Source organism: Mesoplodon densirostris, chromosome 4, assembly GCF_025265405.1.
Source record: "Mesoplodon densirostris isolate mMesDen1 chromosome 4, mMesDen1 primary haplotype, whole genome shotgun sequence".
NCBI lineage: Eukaryota > Metazoa > Chordata > Mammalia > Artiodactyla > Ziphiidae > Mesoplodon > Mesoplodon densirostris.
The window spans coordinates 137247070-137263552 of record NC_082664.1 but is presented as its reverse complement, the minus strand read 5'-3'; the positions used below and the strand labels follow the sequence as shown (position 1 = coordinate 137263552).

General features: G+C 34.2%; 1 protein-coding gene across 1 annotated transcript in view; it reads right to left on the bottom strand.

Moving 5' to 3' along the window:
• The window catches only part of NEDD4 (NEDD4 E3 ubiquitin protein ligase), a 156809-nt gene that overhangs the window by 134340 nt on the left and 5986 nt on the right, over positions 1-16483 (bottom strand). Inside the window, exons 2-4 of the mRNA XM_060097309.1 lie at positions 10560-10633; positions 2953-3031; positions 2812-2850 (exon numbers count right to left, since the gene is read on the bottom strand). Of these exons, the coding sequence (XP_059953292.1) occupies positions 2812-2850; positions 2953-3031; positions 10560-10633 (192 nt within the window). The remainder of the gene's footprint in view (positions 1-2811; positions 2851-2952; positions 3032-10559; positions 10634-16483) is intronic.

Sequence of the window (16483 nt, the reverse complement as noted above, 5' to 3'; positions counted from 1 at the left end):
CTCCATATTGGTGCTTCAGTTGTGCCTTCAGTAGGCCATTCCAGTGCTCTATGAGGCTGGATGGTGTGGTAAACGCTGTGACCAATGGATCCCATGGTCATGGGCCCATTCCTGCACCTCCTTCTCTGTGAACTGGGTCCCCTGGAAGGATGAAATGTTGCATGGATTCCATCCCTATGAACACAAATTCTGTAAGCCCCCAGATAATTGTGCTGGCTGAGGTTCTGCAGACAGGAAAGGCAAACCCATGTCCACAGGTAATTTGAGGAAAAATTACTGGCCCTTTCAGAATGGAAGGCACCCAATTTAATAAACTTACCACAGAAAGGCTATGATCATGAGGGTTAATGGTCTGCAGTTTTAATTTTCTTATAAAGTTTTTGGTCTGGTTTTGGTATCAGAGTAATGCTGGCCTCATGAATAAATTGGGAAATGTTCCTTCCTCCTCTAGTTTCAGTAAGACATTGCATAGAATTGGAATTATTTATTCATTAAATGCGTGGTAGAATTCAACCAGTGGAACTACCTGGGCTCAAAGTCTTTGTTGGATGGTTTTTAACTTCAAATGCAATCTCTTTAAGAGATATAGAACTTTTCAGGTAATTTATTTCCTATTAAAGTTTTGATGGGATATGTCTTTAAAGGAATTGGTCCATTTCATCTAAGTTATTGAATTTATGGGCACAGAATTGTTCATAATATCCCTTATTTTCCATTTAATGTCTGTTGGTTCTGTAATGATGCTACTTTCTAGTTTCTTCAGGTGGAACCTTAGATTAATGGTTCAAGACCTTTCTTCTTTTCTAATATAATTTAATGCTATATATTTTTCTCTAAGCATTGCTTTAGCTGCATCCTACAAATTTTGATTTTTTTTTTTTTACTGAAGTACAGTTGATTTACAATGTTGTGTTAGTTTCTGGTGTACAGCAAAGTGATTCAGATATATATATATATATTTTTCTTCTTCATATTCTTTTACATTATGGTTTATTACAGGATATTGAATATAGTTCCCTGTGCTATGTAGTAGGACCTTGTTCTTTATCTGTTTTATATATAGTAGTTTGTATCTGCTAATCCCAAACTCCTAATTTATCCCTTCTCCATCCTCTTTCCCTTTTGGTAACCATAAGTTTGTTTTCTATGTCTTTAAATCTGTTCCTATTTCATAAATAAGTTTGTTTGTGTCATATTTTAGATTCCACATATAAATTATACCATATGGTATTTGTCTTTCTCTTTCTGACTTACTTCACTTAGTATGATAATCTCTAGGTTCCATCCATGTTGCTGCAAATGGCATTATTTCATTCTTTTCTATGGCTGAGTAGTATTCCATTGTGTATATATATAACACCTTCTTTATCCATTTGACGCTGTATTTCTATTTCATTCTGTTAAAATATCTTCTAATTCCCCTTGACAATTCTTATTTGACTCATGGATTACTGAGAAGTGTGTTGCTTAACTTCCAAATACTTGGGGATTTTTCAGATATTTTTGTGTTACTAATTTGTACTTTAATTCCATTATAATCAGAGACCATACTTTGCATGATTTAAATTCTTTTAATATTGTTGAGGTTTGGGTTTTGGCCCAGTGTACTCAGTAAATATTCCATGTGCAATTTTAAAGACCATGTGTTCTGCTGCTGTTGGGTGGCAAGTCTATAAATGTCAATTAAATAAAACTGATTTGATCGTTTTGTTCAGGACTTCCATATCTTTACTGAATTTTCTGTCTACTTATCCTACCAATTACTGAGAGAAGAGTATTTAATTTTCCAAGTTTAATTCTCTTATTTTTCCTCAGCTTAGAATACCTTTATCACACTGTCATTCCTGAAGGATATTTTTGTTAGATATAGAATTTGGAGTTGACTATTCTTTTTTCTTTGCTACCTTAATTATACTGTTTCATCACAGTTTCTGATGAGAAATCCATAGTTATAAGAATCATTGTTCCCATATACATAATATGTCATTGTCAGTTTGAGGGCCCTCCTGGGAACCTGAAATAAGTGCTGACTAGAGTTTGCTCTTATGGGATAGTGAGGTGGGGTGAGGAGGAAGGCAGGAATGTGAATGGAGGGTGTATAAGAAGAAATGTATCCACTTGTTGGTAGGCCTTCATCATCTCTTGCCTGGATCAGTGCATTTAACAAATGACTGGGGACCTCCCTGGTGGCGCAGTGGTTAAGAATCCGCCTGCCAATGCAGGGGACATGGGTTTGACCCCTGGTCCAGGAAGATCCTACATGCTGTGGAGCAATTAAGCTCATGCACCAAAACTACTGAGCCTGCATGCCATAACTACTGAAGCCCATGTGCCTAGAGCCCATGCTTCACAACAAGAGAAGCCACCACAATGAGAAGCCTGTGCACTGCAACGAAGAGTAGCCCCTGCTCACTGCAACCAGAGAAAGCCTGTGTGCAGCAACAAACACCCAACACAGCCAAAAATAAATAAATAAATAAACAAATGACTGGAGAGACACAAATATGCATCATTTTTAAAATCAAAATCTGCAAAATTCGAATAAGACTGTTCTCTAAATCAGAATTAAATTAGAATAAGATAATTCCAGGTTTACAATTATCCTTTACCTCTTCATTACCTTACATATGTTTTTCATAGTAAGATAAATGGTTCCAGGGCCATGTCAAAATGGGGATACCTAGATTTAAGTCTTTTAAATTTTTACAAATTCTTATAAGATACATTTAAGAATACTGTAAGTGAGAACTTATCATTCTAACCTACTGAGAAAAATCTTTGTTGTTATAATGAAAAAAAATGCATACTTACTCTGAATAATATTTCTTCATTCCATTTTGGATTCAAAGTCTAAAAGACAATAAACATATTATAACTAACTTTTTTATATTTTGTCATATAAAAACAAAACAAAGTATATTTTTGAAAATTTTGAATACTGCTAAGTCTAACCTTTTTAATGGTTTTCGTTTGCACACTTGTAAAAACTCCATTCACTGGGTCATATAACGTCACTCTCACATAAGGATCACTGTTAAAATTTTTAAAAAAAAGTTAATTGTTGCTTATTCCCAAATTCAGGTTACTAGAACTATAAAAGTCACAGAATTTTCTTTGTTAACAATTTCTACAATTACTTCCTACACTTAAAAGTAAAGGTTCCTCAGGCAGGGGTAAGTAATTATAGTAATCTTTGCATTTTGTTAAAAAGCTGAAACACCATGTTAGTAAAATAGACAAAGAATTAGAAAGAAAACCTTTAAATCACAATTTAATGATTTCCAACCTCTTAAGATTTTTAAACTTTTGTTTTATCTTTATTACATGTCTTCCTCTTTTGGATTAAGAAGGTTGATTCAATGATTCTCAAGAATAGCTTTGCAAGACCTCAGGTTGTTCCAAGTTATCTCATGGGTATAAACTCTTTTTACAAAATAAAGGCAAAGTGCTTCAGTTCAAAATAATTATATGACATGTAACCCCTTGTACAAAGAGACATGGAGAAGGAAAACCTTGTGATATTTAGGTTTGCAAAGCAAAAGACATTAGACATTTTACTTGTCCATGGTCAAATTTCTCCCATTTCTCTTGGGGATCCCAAGTACCCACCATTCTCCACCACAAACTCCCTCCTCCCATTTCCTTATACAACCTTACCTTTTACTTTAATTGACAAAAATCAAAGTCATCGTAATACTCCCAACATCCTGGTATTTATCAGAGCCCATCTTACCCCTAACCTCAGTGATGCAGGTATTTCACCCAATCGCCCTTGTCCAGTTTCCTCCCACTTCCTCTGGAACCTTACGTCATCTATTTTGACTTCTCCCTTTTATATCTCCAGCTTTTCTTTGACCTAGGTTTTTCCAGTCATAGAAATGTTATTAAACTCCCCCAACTCCTTGACTCTTCTTCCTGCCTCCAGCAAAGCAAACTAGATTTCTTTTCTTTCTGTCTCAAACTTTCCAAGAGAATAATTTGTAATAATAATAACAATAACAATTAACACTTATATAGCAATTACTCTGTGCCAGGCACCATTCCAAACAGTTTATATATATTAAATTTTGGAATCCTTATAACGACCTATGAGGTAGGTATGATTATTATCTCTATTTTACACAGAGAGGTAAGTCAACTCATCCCAGATCACACAGCTAGGAAGCGGAAAAGCAAGAACTGAAACTCAAGCACCTGGCTCCAGAGGCCCTGTGCTTAACCGTGATGGCATACGACCTCCCTTTCTTCATTTCCCCAACTCCCAGTGCTCTTCACAGCCCTATAATCTGGTTTCCACCTCTTTCCTTCAGACCCATTCCTTGAAAAGTCACCAATCTTGCTAAAACAATAGACACTTTCTAGGCACTTATTTTACTGGTCCTCTGTAGGTTTGATAATACTGACCATTTCCTCTTTGAAACTTATCTCATTTAGCTTTCATGACACAAGTCCCTTCTGGTTCTCCCTTTTGCTCTCTCTACATATTTCCTTCACAATCTCATCCATGGTTTTAACAACTAACTATATACTCTCAAATATAAATATAAAACATAAATATAAATATAAATATATATTCCTGATCTCACCACCCAGCTAGACACTTCCACCTGGATAGTCCACAGACAATGTCTGTTCAAGAGCTTTGCCTATTTTTAATTGGCCATTTTATCATATTATTATTGAGTTGTAAGAGGTCTTTATATACTGTGAATTAAAGGCCTTTGTCAGATATATGTTTTGAAAACATTTTCTCCCAATCTGTGGCTTGCCTCTTCCCTTCCTTAACTGTGTCTTTCAAACAACAAAAGTTTTGAATTCTGATGAAGTCTGTTTCAACATTTTTCTTTCTAAATTTTAGGTTCATATTTTTTGAGTCCCATTCAAGAAATCTTTGTGTAACTCAGTAGAGCAAATATTTTCTCCTATGTCTTCTTCTAGAAGTTTAATTTTAGCTCTTATTAATTTTCTATATTATGTTTGATAAGGAAAGAGCTTCATTTTATTCCATATAGATAACCAGTTGTTCTAGTATCATGTACTTAAAAGACTATCCTTTCTGTTGAATTACCTTAATGCTTAAAGCAACTGACCATATACATGTATATGTGTATGTGTGTGGGGGTGTGTGTGTACTTCTACACTCTTTATTCTAGTCCACTGAACAATATATCTGTTCTCATGCCAATGCTACTTTGTCTTGATTATCTATAGCTGTATAGAAAGTCTTGAAATTATGTAGCATAAGTTCTCCACCTATATTCTTTTTCAAAACTGTTTTGGCTATTCTATGTCCTTTGACTTTCCATAACAATACTGGAATCAGCTTATCCATTTCTCAAAAAAAAAACATGGCTGGGATTTTGATTGGGATTGGGCCAAATCTATTCAATTTGGAGAGAAATACAACTCTAACAATAATGAATCTTCCAATCCATGAATATGAAAATACTTATCCATCGATTTAGATCTTCAATTTCACTCAGCAATGTTTTATAGTTTTCAGTGTACAGTGCTTGCAAATCTTTTGTTAAATTTATTTCTAAGTTTTTAATTTTTATATTATTGTAAACAGAGATTTGAAAAATTCATTTTCCAATTGTTAATTGATTGATAGGATATAATAATATGACTAATTTTGGTACACTGGCTTTGTATCTTGTGGCCTTATATTTTAGTTCTAGTAGCTTCTTTGAGATTCCTTAGGGTTTCCTATGTACATGATCAGACAGTCTACAAATAAAAAGTTTCTTCCTTTTCAGTCTGCATTATTTTTATTTCTTTTCCTAGTCATATTACTTGGCTAGGACATCCAGTACAGTGTTGAACTGAATGTGAGAGCAGACAACGCTTCTTATTCCTGAGTTTAAGTATTCAGATTGTCATCACTGGGCATGATATTAGCTATTGTCTTTCTCATGGAAAACTTTAATCATGTCTACAACTCCCATCTATCCCTAGTTTGCTAAGACTTTGTATCATGATTGGGTACTGAATTTTGTCAAATGCTTTTTTTATTTTTATTGAAATCATCATGTTTTTCTTTTATTCTATTAATATGGTATATTACATTGATTAATTTTCATATGTTAAACTAATTCTGCATTTTATTATTAGTTTGTTGAGAGTTTTTATCATAAAAGGGTGTTGAATGTTGACAAATGTACTTTCTACACCTATTGAAATGATCATGCATTTTTTTTCCTTCTGTGCTATATTAATGTGATGATTTACAGTGGTTGACTTTTTTCAAATGTTGAACAAACCTTACATTCATAGGAAAAATCCCACCTGATCACATATTGCTATATACGGTTCAATATAGGGTTACTGAAGTTTTCTATTTCTTCTGTGATCAATTTTGGTAATTTCTACTTTTCAAAGATTTTGTCTACTTCACTTAAGTTGTGCATGATTCTTTATTGGCATGAAGTTGCGCACAGTGTTCCCTTTCTGTCTTTTTCATTTCCATAGGGTCTATAGCAATGCCTCTGCTTTTGTTCCCATTATGGTAATTCGTGCCTTCTCTCTTTTTTGTTCTTGATCAGTCTAGCTTGAAGGTTAAAATTTTTATTGATCCCTTCAAGGAATGAGCTTTTCATTTCAATGATTTTTTCCTAACATTGTCCATTTTCTATTTCACTAATTTCTGCCCTTATCATTATTTTCTTCCTTCTACTTACTTTGGAATTAATTTGCTCTTCTTTTTCTGATTTCTTAATCTCAGAACTCAAGTCATTCATTTAGATCTTACTCCTTTACTAAGTTTAGATCTTATTCCTTTTCTAAGTTAAATATTTTAAAACTATAAATTTTCCTCTAATACTTTAGCTGCATCTCACAGATTTTGATGTTGCTCTATTTTAATTTCATTCAGTTCAAAATGTTTTGTAATTTATCTTTTGATTCCTTCTTTGACTTATAAACAAAACAAAGTGTATTGCTTTATTTCCAAATATTTGGGATGTTATTGGTTTCTAACTTAATTTCACTGTTATCAGAGAACATCTCCATATGATTTCAATCTTTTCTAAATTCTTGAGCCTTGTCTTGTAGTCTTACACATCATCTAAATTGGTGAATGTACCATATGCCCCTGAAAATAATGTAAATTTTGTACTTGTTTGATTTACTGTTTTATTGCCCAGCATAATATGGCAGACAGACTCTAGGGTGGCTTCTTTTATCCCCACCTCCTAATGTTCATGCCTTTTGTGTTCCCCTCCTCGTAAATGTGGGAAGGATTGTGTATTCTAACCAATAATTACATCAAAAGTGACAAAATGTATGTGGTTACATTACAAAAGACTGTAACCCATCTTGCTAGGAGACTTCCTCTCCTATGATAGCTTTGAAGAAGCAAGCTGCTATCCTGTGAGCTGTCATATGAAGGCCATGTGACAAGAAACTTAGGATGGCCTCTGGCTGACAGCCAGCAAAAAACTGAAGCCCTCAATCTGGCAGTCTGAAAGAACTGAATGCTGCCAACAACCACGTGAGCTTAGAAGTATATGCTTCCCCAAACAAGCCTCAGATGAGACCATAGCCCTGGCCAATGCCTGACTGCAGATTTTCAAGACCTTGAAGCAGAGGACCCAGTTAAACCATGCACAGACACTGTGACCCACAGAAACTATGAAATCATAAATAATGTGTTCTTCTAAGCTGCTAAGTTTGAGGTAATTATAGTTGTGCAGCAATCGATAAATAATGTGAATATACCATGTGCACTTGAAAAGAATGTGTATTTGGCGGTTGTTAGGAAGTGTTCTTTACATCAAAGTTCATAATATTGTTCAACTTACTGTTTTTGTTGTTTTTTTATCTTGTTTTATTAACTGCTGAGAGAAAAATAATGTTTCCAACTATGACTGTGGAATTTTTTCTCTCTCCCTCTAATTCTGTCAACTTTTGCTTCATATATTTTCAAGTTTTCTTGCCAGGAACATACAACTTTATGATTGTTTTATCTTCTTGATGAATTTATTCTTATATTGTTGTGAAGTATCTGGAAATAATTTTTGTGTTGAAATCTATTTTATCAGATATTAAAATATCCACTTCAATCTTCACATGCTTGTTTGTATGGCTATGCATCCCCTCTCTTTCAACTGACCTGTGTCTTTATATTTTAAGTGCATCATTTATAGACAGCATTTAGTTGGGTCTTCTTTTTCAATCCATTCTAATAACTTCTACCTCATATTCACCTTAGTCCATTAATGTTTAATGTAATTATTGTTATGATTAGATTTAGGTGTATCAAATTATTACTAGTTTTCTATTCTTCCCTCTCCCCTTTCTCTCTCTCTTTTTTGATCATTTGTTCTTTTCCTGGCCTTTTGTTTAACTATTTTATTTTTTTAAGAATTTCACTTTAAAATTTCTATTGCTTTTTAATCTATAATTCTTTACATTATTTTTAGTGATTTATCTAGGTATTACAATATACATGCCTACTTTTTATTCCACTTACACTTAATATACTACACTCTACTAAAAAGGTTCATAATGCATACCATCCCTGACCTTTATGCTATAGTTGTTATATGTATTCCATCTATGAGACAATACAAAACAGTAAGTTGTGATATAAACAGGCATATGTTTTTTTTGTTTTTTTGTTTTTTTTCTTTTTGCGGTATGCGGGCCTCTCACTGTTGTGACCTCTCCCGTTGCGGAGCACAGGCTCCGGACGCGCAGGCCCAGCGGCCATGGCTCACGGGCCCAGCCGCTCCGCGGCATATGGGATCCTCCCAGATCGGGGCACGAACCCGTATCCCCTGCATCGGCAGGCGGACTCTCAACCACTGCGCCACCAGGGAGGCCCCAGGCATATGTTTTTTCTAAAAAATTATGATGAAAAGAGCAAAAAGTCTTTCATATGTTTCTAGATATTTACCATTTCTGATGCTCTTCATTCCTTTCTGAGGATCTGAGTTTCCATCTGATATCTACCTCTTTAGCTGGGAGAATTTCCTTTAGCTTTTATTATAGTGCAGGTCTGCCAATGACAAAGTCTCATAGTTTTCTTTTATCTGAAAATGTTATTTTGTCATCATCCTGAAGAATATTTTCACTGAATATAGTAGAGAACTCTAGATTGACAGCTATTCTATTGTTCCATTTTCTTCTGGCCTCCATAGTTTCTGGTGAGAAGTCAGTACTCAACTGAATTATAGGTCCCTTGTATGTAATTTGTCATTTTCTGAGTTTCTTCTGTTAGAATTTTTCTTTATACTTTGTTTTCAACAGCTTGACTATTATGTGCCTCAGTATGCTCTTCTCAGTGTTTATCCTGCTTGGTGTTTTCTTGGTACTATAAACTTGTGTCATTCATCAAATTTGGAAAAAATTTGGCCATTATTTCTTCAAACAACATTTTGCCTCATTCTCTCTCCTCTATTTCTAGGACTCCAAGTACATGTATGTTAGTCTGTTCGATATTATCTAACAAGTCCCTGAGGCTCTGTTCATTTAAAAAATTTTTTAAATCTTGGTTTCTCTCTCATCTCTGGTTGGGAAATCATTTCTATTGATCTATCTTTAAGTTCAATTAATTTTTCCTTGTCATCTCCATTCTGCTGTTAATTTCATCCAAGAATTTTAATTTCAAATATATTTTTCAGTTCTAGAATTTTCATTTTTTATGGTTTCTATTTCATTCCTGAGATTTCCAATCTTTTGACCTTTTGTGAGCATATTTTCTTTTCTCTACTGAGAATGTGTTTCATTTTCCTAGCTTTTTATAAATTATATAGCTTTGGATTATATCTTAGACATTATAAATGTTAAATTGTGGAGACTGTGGATACTGTACTTTCTCTTTGATGAGGATTTGTTTGTTTTTATCATGTAATTAATTATCTTACTTGGACAAGAACCACAAGCTCTGTTTCTTGGACAGCAACCCTGATTTCTGTTCAGATCTTTTGTCCTCCAATGAGTTGTTTTGAATCTGCTATCGTATGTGTGATTCAGGGTCAGCCAAAAATGTCAGTGGACATAGTTTGGGAATTTCCTCTCCAGTTCTTTCCCTTCCAGAATCCCCACCATTGTCATGTTTTCTTTAGAGTAAGTCTTCTGATTTCCCAGGCTATGAATATTATAATTTTTCCATGTTCTGATTCCATGTGGCCTCAGACTAATTCATAAAATTGGAGAATCACTCAGTACAACTCCACACCTCCAAACATGGAGTCTCCACTAGACTCTCTACCTGCTCTGTTCGCTCTCCACTGCCTTTAACTTGCTGGTTTTTATAATATGTTCAGAGTTTATGGTTGTTATCTGCAAAAGGATTCGTCTGTTAGAATTTTACTGATTCTCAGAAACAGAACTCAATAACGTATCTTATAACTACCACTCTCAGTTATACCTTTGCCTAAGTTCACAAACTGTGGAATTCAGATGTCAAGGAAACCACCAACTAGAAACATTATTCTACCTCATACAACAGCTTATTAATAATATTACTCAATTTTTCATCTAACCAAAGTTTGGAAAAAAACTAGTTAATAAATACAAAGTTTTAAAATTACAACCCAACTTCTTACACTTACCTAGCTCCCAAGATATCCTTTTTGGCAAGGCCTATTCCAGCTATAACTTTTACCCTCACAATTCGGGAAGTTTCCTAAAATACAAAAATTTATATTTTATTTTCATATATTTATAACTTACTCAAGACACATTATCTTTACATATATATATGTGTGTATGTGTGTGTGTATATATATATATATATATATATATATATATATATATATATATATATCAAATAAGGTAACAGGATATTAAAATTAACTGGAAGAATCTTTTTCAGGAATTAATTTGATTAAAAGCTATATAAAGGAAAATAAAAACTATATTGTTATTTGTAATGACTTGATTATCTACAAAGAAAAGCCAAAAAAGCCAGAGCCAAATTGTTATAATGAGTAAAAATTTACCATTGCTTCCAAGAAAATCTAAAGCCAAATTATTGGAACTGATGTAGATTTATCATTGTTTCTAGGTATAGGATAACACAAAATTCAGAGTTCATAATCATTTGTAATAATTACTTAGGTAATTATTTTAAAAATCCCATTCAATAAACTATATATTAAATAAAACTATAATGTATTGATATTTTAATGTAGAAAACATTAAATTTCTTGGGTATCATAATAGTATTATGAGGTTTTATATAAGAATGTCTTTTCTTTTTTTTTTTTTTTGCGGTATGCGGGCCTCTCACTGTTGTGGCCTCTCCCGTTGCGGAGCACAGGCTCCAGATGCGCAGGCTCAGCGGCCATGGCTCATGAGCCTAGCCACTCCGTGGCATGTGGGATCTTCCCGGACCGGGGCATGAACCCGTGTCCCCTGCATCAGCAGGCAGACTCTCAACCACTGTGCCACCAGGGAAGCCCAAGAATGTCTTACTTTTAAGAGATACATATTGAAGTATTTAGGGACAAAGTAAGATAAAGTCTGCAACTTACTCTTAAATGGCTCAGCAAATAAAAAGTTGAACATGCGTGTATGTGTGTGTGTATGGAAATAAAAGGAATAAGCAAAATGTTACCAATTTATGGATCTAGCTGATGGGTAATCAAGTGTTCATTATACTATTCTTTTTATTGTCTCATAGATTTGAAATTTTTCAAATAAAAAGGTGGGTAAAAAAATACTATAAAACAGAATGCACATTTAAAAAATTCACAAGTAAGCAAAACTGTTAGATACATTGAAATAAAATTAATAAAAGTCAAATCCTTTATGGATAAAATTTGTAAATTATTGAAGAAAATAAGAAAAATATAAATAAATGAAGAAATTCACTGTGTTCATGGAAGTAAATATTTAATATTATTATGTTTTCTCCAAAGTAAATTATAAATTCAATACAATTTCAACTCCCCTCCTTGAATTATTTCATAGATCTTAACAAATGATTCTAAAATTCATAGGGAAAAGTGAGAATGAGTAAAGAGGTAAACTATAGCATTTGATCACTATCTTATACTATATCTAAAAACAAATTGCAGATACATTGAATTCTGAAAGTGAAAAAGAAAACTTTAAAAATTTCATAAGATACTTTAGAATATTTCTGACATTGGAGTAGGAAAGGATTAAAAAAATACAAACTGTAATGGAAAAAATTGTTAGATTTGACACTAAAATTATGTTTATATATTTCATATGGAAAAAGATGCCATGAACAAATGAAAAGACAAGGGGACACACAGGGTGGAAATATCTAAAATATATACACCATGGACAAATTATGATTATCCAGATAATATAAAGAACTCCTAAAAGCCACTAAGTGAGGTTTAAACAACATAATACAAGAAATCATAGAGAATGGCCAATAAACACATGAAAAGATCCTCAATTTCACCAGTAATAAAAGAGACCTCTAGTGTAAGTGCTGCCAAAGCAAGCACAAGAAAGAACTCTAATACACTGTTGGTGGGGGAATAAACTGAAGAATAATTTTGAAGAGATATTTGGCAATATCTACTAAAAGTTCCAAATCAATAACCCAGGAATTGCACTTTTAGATATAACCCCTAGATAAACTCTCACTCATGTACACAAGGCCATAAGTACAACAGTATTCACAGTAGCATTTATAAGATCAACAAATGTGAAATAAATGTTGCCCAACAGAGAGCAATCTGATTTTATTCTAAAATTATTCCATCAGGGCTTCCCTGGTGGCGCAGTGGTTGGGGGTCCACCTGCCGATGCAGGGGACATGGGTTCGTGCCCCGGTCCGGGAGGATCCCACATGCCATGGAGTGGCTAGGCCCGTGAGCCATGGCCGCTGAGACTGCGTGTCCGGAGCCTGTGCTCCGCAACGGGAGGGGCCACAACGGTGAGAGGCCCGCGTACCGCAAAAAAAAAAAATAATAATAAAATAAAATTATTCCATCAGCCAGATGAATGGGAAGAAAATGTGGTATACACACACACACGCACACACACACACACACACACACACATGGAATACTACTCAGCCATAAAAAAGAACAAAAATTTGCCATTTGCAGCAACATGGGTGGACTTGCAGGGCATTATGCTAAGTGAAATAAGTCACGCAGAGAAAGAAAAATACTGTTTGATATCACTTATATGTGGAATCTAAAAAAATACAACAAACTACTGAATAAAACAAAAAAGAAGCAGACAGATATAGAGAACAAACTAGTGGTTACCAGTGGGGAGAGGCAGGGAGGGGCAATATAAGAGTGTGGGGCACAAACTATTGGGTGTAAGATAGGCTCAAGGATGTATTGTACATCATGGGAATATAGCCAATATTCTGTAATAACTAAATGGAAAGTAACCTTTTAAAACTGTATAAAAATTTTAAAAATAATAAAATTATTCCTTCAGCAAGTAGTATGTCATATTCCTTTCTGAGGAGAGATCTGGGTGGGGGAACATATACATATCATAGGGTATTTATTTCAATCTTCTTCCATTTCTAAATACTTAGACCCACCCTTATTCCTGGAGGTTTCATTGAATAAATATGATAACAGAAATAGTCTATCAGCTCCAAAACTCAGATGACAAATTCAGATAACACAAAAATCCTTGCCTAGAGATGCTAGATATTTTATAACTTTCCTCAATCACCAAATATAATTAAACATACAGCTGATCTTGCAAGTTAGAAGAGAAATCCTCAAGTATCAGAAATAAAGATAGAACTGAAAATCAGAGAGGAAAACATAAACTGAAATTTCAGTTTTCTGTGGGAATTGATTTCCAAAAATCTGAAGAGACTTACAGAACTACCATTTTTTTCCTGTAAGGTCATTGAATAATTAAGCCAATTAAAATATTCTATTGGCCCTACAGCTGAATTCTCCTATACCAGTTGACTGGAAAGTGGCTATACTTTATAGTAGGACTGATTCTGAAAATCAGAAATCTTTTCTCTGATGACTTAATAAGTACAATTTTTTTCAAGTGGTAAAGTATAATCAAAGGTGCCCTCAGCAAATAATCTTACCTTTTCTAAGTGCAGACAAGTGTTTATAATTTGTACATGACCTTAATTGAGGAAAGAAATTATCATACCCCTCTAAAAAAGTGAATCCATATTTGTGGAGCTCCTGACTTAAAAATCATCTGTGTTAGCCTCTACTGAAACTATCCCCCAGAAGTCTCCTGAAGAAAAATGTAGGAAGCATTAACTAAAAACAATTCCAGGGGATGATAACTTGCAGTCACAGATACATTTAACTTTTAAACTTTATCCTTGCATTTCCCACCACAAAGATAAGAACTACTTACTTTAGATGCTGTGGTTAAATTATGTAAAGCTACAGTGATTTAAAATTCTTTCAGAAAATTAAATAAGAAATGCCGCTTATTTGCATATTTGCATTCATTTAACTTCATTTTAGAAATTTATGCTAGAAAATTGTCCAAACAGCTCTCTTCAATCACATCCATAAGCAGAGATCACATCTCACATCATCTTTGAAAATGAAGGAGAAGTACATGTATGTTGCAACTAGAGACCAAACTCTTAAGTAATTTTAGAATCATGATATCAAAAGTATTATTAACAGAATTCTGGATAGTACTCAAATGAGTAAAAAAGAAATAAAAATGAAACATCTTTTCCTTAATCAAAAAAGAGACATTATCCTCAAGCAGACCAGGGCTCTTCACTAAAGCTGGAATCTTCCCCTTCCACTCACAAGACAGCTTTATTGATTTTTGAAAGCAAAATGAAAAGGTTGTAAATTGCGGGCAAAGATGTGTCATTTTCAGCCAAAAACAAAAACCAAGGAAGTTCATTAGCAGGAAACATTCACTGAAAGAAATTCTAGAGGATGTACTTCAGGCAGAAAAAAAGTTATCACAGATGGAAAGTCAGAGGGGCAGGAAGAAATGAAGAAATAACAAGCAAAGAAAATGTTAACTACATGAGGAAAAAAATTATAAAAAAATAATAGCAATGTTAATGATGATAATGATGATGTAGATGATGTGTGTATGCTCACACAGGCATTTAGTGAGTTTCCATTCCTTTCCATTCCATTCCTACTAGAGCTAATCAATGAATTTGGTAAAGTAGCAGGATACAAAATTAATGCACAGAAATCTACGGCATTCCTACACACTAATGATGAAAAATCTGAAAGAGAAATTAAGGAAGCACTCCCATTTACCATTGCAACAAAAAGAATAAAAGAGCTAGGAATAAACCTACCTAAGGAGACAAAAGACCTGTATGCAGAAAACTGTAAGACACAGATGAAAGAAATTAAAGATGACACAAACAGATGGAGAAATATACCATGTTCTGGATTGGAAGAATCAACACTGTGAAAATGACTATACTACCCAAAGCAATGTACAGATTCAATGCAATCCCTATCAAACTACCAATGGCATTTTTCACAGAACTAGAACAAAAAATTTCACAGTTTGTATCGAAACACAAAAGACCCTGAATAACCAAAGCAATCTTGAGAAAGAAAAACGGAGCTGGAGGAATCAGGCTCCCTGACTTCAGAGTATACTACAAAGCTACAGTAATCAAGACAGTATGGTACTAACACAAAAACAGAAACATAGATCAATGGAACAGGATAGAAAGCCCAGAGATAAACCCACACACATATGGTCACCTTATTTTTGATAAAGAAGGCAAGAATATACAATGGAGAAAAGACAGCCTCTTCAATAAGTGGTGCTAGGAAAACTGTACAGCTACATGTAAAAGAATGAAATTAGAACACTCCCTAACACTGTATACAAAAATAAACTAAAAATGGATTAACGACCTAAATGTAAGGCCAGACACTATAAAACTCTTACAGGAAAACATAGGTAGAACACTCTATGACATAAATCACAGCAAGATCCTTTTTGACCCACCTCCTAGAGAAATGGAAATAAAAACAAAAATAAACAAATAGGACCTAATGAAACTTAAAAGCTTTGGCACAGCAAAGGAAACCATAAACAAGATGAAAAGACAATCCTCAGAATGGGAGAAAAATTTGCAAATGAAACAACTGACAAAGGATTAATCTCCAAAATATACAAGCAGCTCATGTAGCTCAATATCCAAAAAAAACCCAATAAAAAAATCAGCCATAAAAAGAAACGAAATTGAGTTATTTCTAGTGAGGTGGATGGACCTAGAGTCTATACAGAGTGAAGTCAGAAAGAGAAAAACAAATACCGTATGCTAACATATATATATGGAATTAAAAAAAAAAAGGTTCTGAAGAACCTAGGGTCAGGACAGGAATGAAGATGCAGATGTACAGAACGGGCTTGAGGACACGGGGAGGGGGAAGGGTAAGCTGGGACGAAGTGAGAGAGTGGCATGGACATATATACACTACCAAACGTAAAATAGATAGCTAGTGGGAAGTAGCCGCATAGCACAGGGAGATCAGCTCGGTGCTTTGTGACCACCTAGAGGGGTGGGATAGGGAGGGTGGGAGGGAGGCGC